The 12026-nt window shown below is 37.9% G+C and overlaps 1 protein-coding gene across 1 annotated transcript; it reads left to right on the top strand.

Annotated features, from left to right (window-relative positions):
• The first annotated feature begins 7517 nt into the window (after nt 1-7517).
• On the top strand, nt 7518-8033 carry LOC145948090 (uncharacterized). Its single transcript, XM_083057849.1, has one exon. It carries the CDS (start codon nt 7518-7520, stop codon nt 8031-8033), a length of 516 nt encoding a protein of 171 aa, XP_082913975.1.
• Nucleotides 8034-12026: the final 3993 nt, after the last annotated feature.

The following is a 12026-nucleotide window of genomic DNA, read 5'->3' as shown; positions in this document are numbered from 1 at the left end:
TTCTCGCCGTAGTATCGATTGCGTTTCATGGTTCGCCGAAGAACTTAAAAATTTAGCGCATCGCGTAAAGGGTATTTTGTCTGATAATGTCCACATGACAAAATTAACGCAAGATGAATGGGAAAAATTTCATAGCGTCACGCAATGTCACATTTGCGAAAAACCGTTTGCGCCGGATGATACACGCGTACGCGATTATTGTCATCTGACCGGGCGATACAGGGATCCCGCGCACTCAAACTGTAATCTAAACTACAAAGACTCTTATGTCATTCCTGTAGTTTTCCATAATCTATCCGGCTATGACGCACATTTTATCATAAAAGAAATAGCTACCGCGTATGAAGGACGCGTAGATGTGCTTCCAATAACAAAAGAAAAATACATTTCATTTACGAAGACTGTCAATAGTACCGACGACGATAAAGATCGGAAAGCTTGCATGAAATTACGATTCATCGATTCATACAAATTTCTCAATGCTAGTCTTGACAAATTGGCATCTTTTTTGAATAAGGATAAGTTAAAAATTTTGCGTACCAATTTTTCCGCATTATCCGCTAACAATTTTGAATTATTAACGCGAAAAGGTGTCTTTCCGTACGAGTACATTGACTGCGTGGACAGGCTGCAGGACACGCGTTTACCACCACGCGAATCGTTTTACAGTTCTTTAACCAGTGACACTGTATCCGAGAGCGACTACGCACACGCCGTCAACGTGTGGCAGCAGTTCTCCATTCAAACCTTGGGTGAATACAGCGATCTGTACTTAAAAACTGATGTCTTGTTGTTGGCAGATATATTTGAAAACTTTCGCGACACTTGCATCGCGAGTTACGGACTCGACCCTACGTATTATTATACTCTTCCTGGGTATACATGGGACGCCATGTTAAAACATACACGCGTAAATTTCGAACTGCTTACCGATATCGATATGGTTATGTTTATTGAACGGGGTATACGCGGCGGTCTAAGTCAATGTTCAGGAAGATACGCGCATGCTAATAACAAGTACATGCAGTCGTATGATCCATCGAAACCATCATCATATTTAATGTATTTAGATGTAAATAATTTGTATGGATGGGCAATGTGTCAACCACTGCCTTATGCCGATTTTCGATGGGTCGACGATGTATCTAACTTTGACATCTCGTCAATAGCGCTCGATTCACCTACAGGCTATATCCTCGAAGTAGATTTAGAGTATCCACAACATCTTCACGACACGCACACTGACCTACCGTTTTGCCCGACACGTGACAAACCGCCCGGCAAGCGGGAAGATAAGCTTCTCGCAACGCTATATGATAAGAAGCGTTACGTCATACACTACCGCAACCTGCAGCAGTGCACACGTCACGGCCTTCGCGTTACAAAAATACATCGCGTATTACAATTCGCTCAATCCGCATGGCTCCGCGATTACATTGAACTAAATACAAAATTTAGAACACAAGCGAAAAATGATTTTGAGAAAAATTTGTACAAATTGATGAACAACGCGGTATTTGGCAAAACGATGGAAAATGTGCGTAATCATGTAGATGTAAAATTATTGACAAAGTGGGACGGATGATACGGAGCAGAGGCGATGATAGCGAAACCAAATTTCCATAGCAGGAGCGTCTTTTCAGAAAATTTAATTGCCGTAGAATTACGTAAACTAGAAGTAAAATTTAACAAACCAATCTATGTTGGTATGTGTATACTCGACATATCGAAAGTGTGTCTGTACGAATTTCATCACGAGTACATGTCACCGCTCTATCGTGACAGATGTCGGGTAATGTACACCGATACAGATAGTTTAATATATCATATTAAATGCGAAGACGTGTATGAAAATATGAAACGCGATATCGCTAGATTCGATACGAGCGATTATCCAATTGACAACGCGTACAGTATACCGCTTGTGAATAAAAAGGTGCCAGGTCTAATGAAGGATGAAAATAATGGCGCGATAATGACTGAATTTGTAGGACTTAGAGCAAAAATGTACGCTTTGCGAGTAGATGGTAAGAAAGATACAAAAAAGGTTAAAGGTGTCAAAAGTAACGTTGTCGCGAGAACGATAACATTCGACGATTATACGCGGTGCCTGAACGACGAGATTGAAATGACACGTAGTCAGTCATGTATTAGGTCGAAATTGCATGAAGTATACACCATCTGCGAGACAAAAATTGCTCTAAGTCCGTACGACGATAAGCGGTATATCATACCTGATTCGACCGACACATTACCATGGGGACATTATCAGATACCCTTATAAAATATAATGTAATATAATGTATGTGCGATATGTTATGTAACATATGTGTATGTATTTCATATATTGGAACGGGAAGGATGTTGTATAGGAAAGTCTATTCGAATCTTTCATAGAGTGCCGTGAGAAAAGAAAAAGATCTGGTTGCTATGCAGCTGTTTATCGTGGTTCGTTTTATGTTTGAATCGACACGATGCGCATCGTACGGAAATATCAAGATCATCAGAGATACATCGAAATATATTTGGTTAATTACATATATCTGGTTAGGAAGGTCGACTTTGTCCAATTGGGGACATCATGTAAGTACATATCATGATAGTCGATACCTTCCATCAAGCCAATTATTTGAGGCTAGCCATAAGGTGATCATCCAAATTCTATCTTTGCCTTATGGTGATTAATATATCTTTGCCTTATGGTGATTTATATCTTTATCAAACAAATTCTATCTTTGCCTTATGGTGATTAATATATCTTTGCCTTATGGTGATTTATATCTTTATCATACAAATTCTATCTTTGCCTTATGGTGATTAATATATCTTTGCCTTATGGTGATTTATATCTTTATCATACAAATTCTATCTTTGCCTTATGGTGATTAATATATCTTTGCCTTATGGTGATTTATATCTTTATCAAACAAATTCTATCTTTGCCTTATGGTGATTAATATATCTTTGCCTTATGGTGATTTATATCTTTATCAAACAAATTCTATCTTTGCCTTATGGTGATTAATATATCTTTGCCTTATGGTGATTTATATCTTTATCAAATTAATTCTATCTTTGCCTTATGGTGATTTATATTTTTATCAATCTAATCTTATCAAAGCTAATTAATATTTTCTCTGCCTTAAAAGGTGATAACTGAAAACTATAAAACTCTTATTCATATTTTGCCTTACGGTGATATTATCCATAATCATTTTTATCTTGCCTTACGGTGATATCATTTAATTCATATTTTAATTATATTTCCTAATTTCTTTAGAGACGCAGAAATTCTTTACAGATATATATATATATATATATATATATTTCCTGGTTCCTGTTTTGAATCCTATAAATATTCTGGTTCCTGTTTCTAAGATGAAGACAACTCCTATATAACCTGTACTACATTCAGTCCTGTACATAATATGAAATAACGTCGTAAAACAAGGAAGGATTATACATAGCAAGAATATAGAAAGAATTAATATTAATCTTGGAATAAGAGTTAAGAAGTTACGTTCGGTACGTACAAAAATTACATTTTATTGTTATCGAACATTTTTTGGTCCTTCGAGCCGGATACCAAGCTTTTCAAGATGTCTAATATAGAAGCAAAGATCGCTTTACAAAAAAGTCGATTTAATCTAATACAAGATGCAGCGGATTTTGATATCGTAGAAATTTCACGTTTAAATCGTCAATTAATTAATACACGTTTGGATTTACTTGATCAGAATTGGTCTAAATTTCAAGTAGAACATGAAAATTTATATCTTGAGATACTTTCTGAGAATAATGATCAATCATATATTAAAGAACACGTGTATGAACGTTGTCAAGCGTTTTATGTATATTCTCGTGCTAAATTACTTACATATCGAGATGATTTAGAAACGGTAGATCGGCAATCTCGACCTACTCATTCGGAACATGTAGCATCATCTACCTCACAATTACCTCGTAGTGCATTGCCTCGTATAAAATTACCAAGCTTTTCAGGAGATTATCAATCATGGAGATCATTCCATGATTTATTTGTTTCTTTGATTCACGATAATGAAGATTTATCAAACGTTGAGAAGATGCATTATTTGAAGACATGTGTAACTGGTGAAGCGGCTCGGTTAATGTATAATTTGCCTATTTCTGATGAAAATTTTACTGTTGCATGGGATATATTAGTTTCAAGATATGAGAATAAACGATTTTTGATTACTACTCAATTGGATAGAATTACAAATTTAAAGCCGCTTAAAACAAAATGCGCTCAAGGTCTCAGAACTCCTTTGACAACCATATCAGAAGTTATTGGTGCTTTACGTGCTTTGAACTGTGAAGTAGATCATTGGGATCCATTATTATTACATCAGCTCGTAAGAATACTTGATCCTGAAACTCGAGAAGCATGGGAGGTTAAACTTGGTTCAACCTCTTCATATCCGACTTACTTACAATTTGAAGAATTTCTTATTGGGAGGACACGAGCTTTAGAGAATCTTAATTTACATAATAATACTTTTTCTTCTGGATCACATAAGGATAAGGATCATTCCTCTTTTGGAAAGTCTCGTACAAAAATAGCTGCTCATGTAGCTACATCATCTAATCAAAATTCTTTTACTAATTCTTTCATTTGCCCGCTATGTGGATCTTCACATTTTTTAACAAAGTGCGATCAATATCATTCGAAAACTCAGCAACAACGAAGGGATATTATTATGAAGCATCGACGATGTTTTAATTGTCTTGGCCCACATGTAGCAAGCAAATGTAATTCTTTAAAAAGATGTCTCAAATGTGGAAAGAAGCATCATACTTCAATTCATGACATCAACGTGTCTTCATCAAAACATTTTGGTGAAAAATCATCTAAGATAGATAATGCTCAATCTACTCAATCTAAAGAAAATCCTCAGTCACAACCTTCAATAGAATGACAAAACAAATTATGTGCTCATCAATCTGGACAAGCAAATTCTTTACCAAAATTTACGTTATTAGCTACGAGTAGAGCCATATTACATAAAAATAAAGATGTAAATTTTGCAGTACGTTTATTAATAGATCAAGGATCAGAATTATCTTTTATTTCAGAAAATTTAGTAAATCATGCACAACTAAAACGCAGTTCAGCTTCAATACCACTTCTTGGAGTCGGTGGTACATATTCCGGTCACACTAAAGGAAGTGTTACAATAAAATTACAGTCCATCTATGATCCAACTTATAATTGTACAATCGAAGCCTACGTGTTACCTCGTCTAACAACTAAATTACCGCCTTTTAACGCGTCTTGTCATACTTGGTCTCATATTGCTGGACTTCAACTTGCAGATCCTGATTTTTTTTGTTCTGGTCATATTCATATCATTTTAGGTTCAGATAATTATGGCTCGGTAATTCTGCCAGGATTAATACGAGGGGATTTGTCAACGCCTATTGCTCAGCAAACTATTTTCGGATGGGTTCTTTCAGGACCAATATCAGAAAATGATTTATCTAATTCAGCAAGAACGTATCATTGTACTTTGGATCATGATTTACAAGATCTTATTGCTAGATTTTGGAATCAAGAGGAACTACCTACTACAACGGAATCTAAATTAAGTGAGGAAGAAGAAGAGTGTGAACGACATTTTTTGTCTACTCATACAAGAGATGCTACTGGAAGATATGTTGTACGTCTTCCTCTAAAATCAAATCCTTCACTTCTGGGTGATTCAAAACAAAAGGCACTATGTTGTCTCAATAGATTATTTCAACGATTTACTTTAAATCCCAAGTTTCAAGAACTCTATGTTGATTTCATAGAAGAATACAAAACATTGGGTCATATGATGTTAGCTGATATTTCCGGAAATAATAATTCTCCTATACACTATTTACCACACCATGGAGTTCTTCGAGAAAGCAGTCGTACCACAAAATTAAGAGTTGTTTTTAATGGGTCTAGCCGTACAAACAGTGGTTATTCTCTTAATGATCTGCTTCACGCAGGCGCAAAACTTCAGACAGATATTTCAGATATTCTTATATGGATTCGTACACATCGATTTCTTTTTTCTACAGATATAGTTAAAATGTTTCGACAAATTGCTCTTAATCCTGACGATTGGGATTTACAAAGGATATTGTGGCGAGGTTCTGAAAATCAACTGGTAGCTTTTAGACTCACAACTGTAACTCTTTCTTGGATTTCGGCTCATCCAACCAAATGGAAAGATTTTGTTCGTAATCGTGTATCTACTATACAAGAATTATTACCTTATGGATCTTGGCATTTTGTTCCTGGGAAAGAAAATCCTGCGGATTGTGCATCTCGTGGTTTAAGGCCAGATCAATTAATTAAATTTGATCTATGGTGGAAAGGACCAAATTGGCTTTCTGAGTCTTCATCATCTTGGCCTTCTTTCAAGTGTAAAGAGTTACCGGAAACTGGTTTGGAAGAACGATCCAGACAAGTCATGATTGCTGTCACCCATCAACCTTTATACTGGGAATTGTTGGATAAGTACTCTTCACTCATGAAATTATTACGAATTACTTCTATTTGTCGCAGATTTATTCGTTGTCTCCGTAGAGAATCACAATCAACACTGATTAAACATCCCATAACACCCATGGAAATCGAGAAGAGTCGTAATTTTTGGGTACGAATTGTACAACAAGCATGGTTTTCGAACGAGATTCGTATAATTTCTAATAGAGAACATTTGCCTAAATCCAACCCTTTGATTCGCCTTACACCTTTTATAGACCATGAAGGATTACTTCGTGTTGGAGGTCGTCTCCATAATGCACAGATAGAGTCTGACACAAAACATCCACTTATTATACCAAGAAGATCTTCGTTAAGTACTTTGATTATTGATGATGCTCACAAAAGGACGCTACATGGAGGTACTCAAGTTACTCTCGGTTTTTTACGAAGTTCATATTGGATTATCGGTGGAAGAGCACCTGTACGTTCTTACATCCTAAGATGTGGAAGGTGTGCACGGTATCGCGGAATTCGAGCGAAACAGCTCATGGGTCAATTACCATCATCACGTGTGACTCCAGCAAGACCTTTTTATAACACAGGTTTAGATTATGCTGGTCCCGTGATAATGAAGACTTGGAGAGGGCGAGCGGCAAAAACTTATAAAGGCTATTTAGCTATATTTGTTTGCCTCACAACATCAGCAATACATATAGAAGTAGTTACGGATTATACCACTGATGCATTTATAGCTGCCTATAAACGGTTTACTGGTAGAAGAGGTATATGTGCTACGCTACAAAGTGATTGTGGAACAAACTTTGTTGGAGCTGATGCAACTTTAAGACGTTTTTTCAAGTCATCTTCTAATGAATTACGTGACCTTGCCTATCTTCTCGCTAAAGATAACACTGAATGGAAATTCAATCCTCCATCAACCCCTCATTTTGGAGGAAAGTGGGAAGCAGCTGTAAAATCTATTAAATTTCATTTACAACGAATTTTAAAGGATACTATATTAACGTATGAAGAAATGACAACGATAACTGTACAAATAGAAGCAGTGTTAAATTCAAGGCCATTATGTCCTTTATCAGATGATGCATCTGACTATTCACCCCTGACTCCAGGACATTTTCTTATTGGAGAAGCACCAACTACATTACCGGAACCGAGTCTATTAACTGAAAAGACATCTTTGCTTTCACGCTGGCAATTACTTAAACAGAAAGTAGATCACTTTTGGTCAAGATGGTCTATAGAGTGTTTACAAAGGTATCAAGCCATTTCTAAATGGTATCACCCTTCGAATGAAATAAAGGAAGGATCCTTAGTATTAATTACGGATGAGCGTTACCCGCCAGGAAAGTGGCCCCTCGCAAGAGTCATACATTTACATCCAGGACCAGACGGTTTAACCAGAGTTGTTACAGTGAAAACTGCAAACTCTATTTACAAGAGACCTATAACAAAATTATGTATTATCCCAACTGATCCTGAAATTCATTCAACAAATCTATTGTTGAATGCGGGCGGAGAAAATGTATAGGAAAGTCTATTCGAATCTTTCATAGAGTGCCGTGAGAAAAGAAAAAGATCTGGTTGCTATGCAGCTGTTTATCGTGGTTCGTTTTATGTTTGAATCGACACGATGCGCATCGTACGGAAATATCAAGATCATCAGAGATACATCGAAATATATTTGGTTAATTACATATATCTGGTTAGGAAGGTCGACTTTGTCCAATTGGGGACATCATGTAAGTACATATCATGATAGTCGATACCTTCCATCAAGCCAATTATTTGAGGCTAGCCATAAGGTGATCATCCAAATTCTATCTTTGCCTTATGGTGATTAATATATCTTTGCCTTATGGTGATTTATATCTTTATCAAACAAATTCTATCTTTGCCTTATGGTGATTAATATATCTTTGCCTTATGGTGATTTATATCTTTATCATACAAATTCTATCTTTGCCTTATGGTGATTAATATATCTTTGCCTTATGGTGATTTATATCTTTATCATACAAATTCTATCTTTGCCTTATGGTGATTAATATATCTTTGCCTTATGGTGATTTATATCTTTATCAAACAAATTCTATCTTTGCCTTATGGTGATTAATATATCTTTGCCTTATGGTGATTTATATCTTTATCAAACAAATTCTATCTTTGCCTTATGGTGATTAATATATCTTTGCCTTATGGTGATTTATATCTTTATCAAATTAATTCTATCTTTGCCTTATGGTGATTTATATTTTTATCAATCTAATCTTATCAAAGCTAATTAATATTTTCTCTGCCTTAAAAGGTGATAACTGAAAACTATAAAACTCTTATTCATATTTTGCCTTACGGTGATATTATCCATAATCATTTTTATCTTGCCTTACGGTGATATCATTTAATTCATATTTTAATTATATTTCCTAATTTCTTTAGAGACGCAGAAATTCTTTACAGATATATATATATATATATATATATTTCCTGGTTCCTGTTTTGAATCCTATAAATATTCTGGTTCCTGTTTCTAAGATGAAGACAACTCCTATATAACCTGTACTACATTCAGTCCTGTACATAATATGAAATAACGTCGTAAAACAAGGAAGGATTATACATAGCAAGAATATAGAAAGAATTAATATTAATCTTGGAATAAGAGTTAAGAAGTTACGTTCGGTACGTACAAAAATTACATTTTATTGTTATCGAACAGATGTATTAATAAAGATTTTGTATTTCACATATTTCATGTATATTGTAATATTTCAAATACTTTTATTTGTTGTACACATTATATATTTTTTAATTTTTGAGTAATTAATAAATACAATTTGTATGAATTAAATTGCATTGTCCTTATGTATCCAAGAGTTGTGCGAATTGTCAAATCCCAGCCATTTTACGTAAACCTCGTCACCCCTCCTGCGCAGTACTTTCTCTACGAGATATACGTCCGGATAATTCGCGCTATGCAACTCGTGCTCGTAAAACGCTCCAGCGACAGATGTTTTGCGATAGTCCTCGAGTAGATAGGTTACGGGATTAGTACGCTGCACTTTAACAATTTTAAACACTTCGGTTGTCCAATTTGGTGTGTAACCCTTCTCAAAAAGTTTCTTGTACTTGCTAACGCGTACCGGGTCACCTACTTTGAACTTTGCCGGAGCGGCAATCTTTATGTTACTATATACCGTTTTTAAAAGTTTATCAGCGATCGCGGGGGTGACGTCGACGGGTCGCATGCCGATCGTTCGATGCTTGCGCGCGTTGTAATCCGATACGAGTTCCGCCAACGCGTCGATCCACTTGTAAGTTCCGTTCAGCGTAAACATCTTCCACATGTCGTTCTTCAGCGTGCGATTGAATCGCTCCACAACCGATGCCTTCAATACCGAATATGTAGAATAGTGATTGATGTTATGTTTCCGTATAAGCCGTTGCACGTCGGCGTTATAAAATTCTTTCCCCATGTCGGTTTGCATGTTTCTCGGGCATCTCTTGCTATCTCGAATTATCTCGGCGATAGCGTCAGCCGTCTCGCTTCCAGCTTTACTCTTGAGTGGTATGGCCCACGCGTACTTGCTCAACACATCGATGACGGTGAGTATGTAGTGGTAACCTCTGTTGAAACGAGAGTACGGACGCATCTCGACGATGTCAGCTTGCCACAGGTCATCGTATCCCCGCACTATGACGTGTCTTCGGGGAAAATTTTTCCTTGCCGGCGCGTGCAGTTCGTTCACCAACTGCCGTTTCTCCAAACTATGTTGTTTCATCGCTTCGTCGGTTTTTCTCGATCGCCGTTTGTCGCTCGTTTTATGATTCATTTTCGTTTGTCGTTCTTCAATAGCCGTTCCTGACCCGTTCTTGAGCCGTTCGTAGCCGTTCCTGACCCGTTCGTAGCCGTTCCTGACCCGTTCGTAGCCGTTCCTGACCCGTTCTTGAGCCGTTCCTGACCCGTTCTTGAGCCGTTCCTGACCCGTTCGTAGCCGTTCCTGACCCGTTCTTGAGCCGTTCTTGAGCCGTTCTTGTGTTGTTTACTTCCGTTCTTGACCCATTCGAAAATCGTTCTTGATTCGTTCGCTGCCTTGTTCACAGTCGTTTCTAACCCGTTCGTAGCCTTTCCTGACCCGTTCGCAGCCGTTACTGACCCGTTCGCAGCCCTGCTTGAGTTGTTTGTAGCCTTGCATGTAGCCTTTAAAGACTTGTTCGTAGCCTCGTTCGCAGCCCTGCTTGAGTTGTTGGTAGCCTCGTTCGCTGTTGCTAGGCCGTTCATAGCCTCGTTCGCAGCTGTTGCTAGGCCGTTCACTACCACTCATTGTAGTTAGATAGTAGTTCGATAATCCTTCGTAGCTGTTCGATAATTGTTCGTAGCCGTTCGATAACCCTTCATAGATGTTCGATAACCGTTCGATAGCCGCTCCTAACCCGTTCACTGCTGCTCATTCAGGTTGATAGCCGTTTCTGAGTTAGCGTTAGCCGCGCGTTGAAGTTCGTTTATCACAATCTGTATTGCCCGCACATCCTTCTCGAACGAAGTCAGCTTCTCATCTGATTCTTTCTGTTGATTCATCAATCTTTTAACGCAGGATTCCACATACAGTTTGTTGACGGCATCGGTGTCAGCCTCAGGTTGCGCTACACGACGAATCTTCCTCGACCTTGCGTCATAGTCCGTAACGACGCGACACAGAGCGTTTTCATGCACATAACTTTTCACCAATCTATCCCAAGAACCGCTTGTGCCGGTTGCATCATTTCTTGGTTCGAATAATCCAAATTTGTTGATAGGCATTTTTTCCACCGATGAGTGACGCTGATCGACTGATTAGATTTGTCGAGACACCATTCAATTTATAATAATGCCTGCTTCGCGAAGTTCCTCGATGATCGACAGGATCTCATTGTCGTGAGCGTTGTGGCCAGCTCGGCGCGAAGCGTCCAGCAATCGTACCCGATCCACTAGCTCGTTGGGGTCATCCCAGTGTATGTAATCGATCTTATTGTCGGTTAGCGCCATCGCGTGAGGCATGAATACTCCCTTTCCAGATTTTTTCTTTTCAATCGATATCAATGGTGCGATTATATGTTTGTACTTGTATCCCCTGTTGCTTCGTAATTGGCCTTGTGTGTCATAATTGCGTTTATGCGCGTTCGTCGCCAATAATATACTCCTGTATTTACGCATATCATCCTCCGTGTAAATACAAGAGTATATTATTGGCGACGAACGCGCATAAACGCAATTATGACACACAAGGCCAATTACGAAGCAACAGGGGATACAAGTACAAACATATAATCGCACCATTGATATCGATTGAAAAGAAAAAATCTGGAAAGGGAGTATTCATGCCTCACGCGATGGCGCTAACCGACAATAAGATCGATTACATACACTGGAATGACCCCAACGAGCTAGTGGATCGGGTACGATTGCTGGACGCTTCGCGCCGAGCTGGCCACAACGCTCACGACAATGAGATCCTGTCAGTACTCTGCGTTGATACCACTGCTT

Source organism: Prenolepis imparis, unplaced genomic scaffold, assembly GCF_030444845.1.
Source record: "Prenolepis imparis isolate NDT839.2.m4 unplaced genomic scaffold, iyPreImpa1.0 SCAF_236, whole genome shotgun sequence".
NCBI lineage: Eukaryota > Metazoa > Arthropoda > Insecta > Hymenoptera > Formicidae > Prenolepis > Prenolepis imparis.
This window is presented reverse-complemented; position numbering and strand designations above follow the sequence as displayed.

Excerpts from the sequence above, each read along its gene's own strand:
- LOC145948090 (XM_083057849.1), top strand. The coding sequence starts at position 7,518 with ATGACAACGATAACTGTACAAATAGAAGCAGTGTTAAATTCAAGGCCA.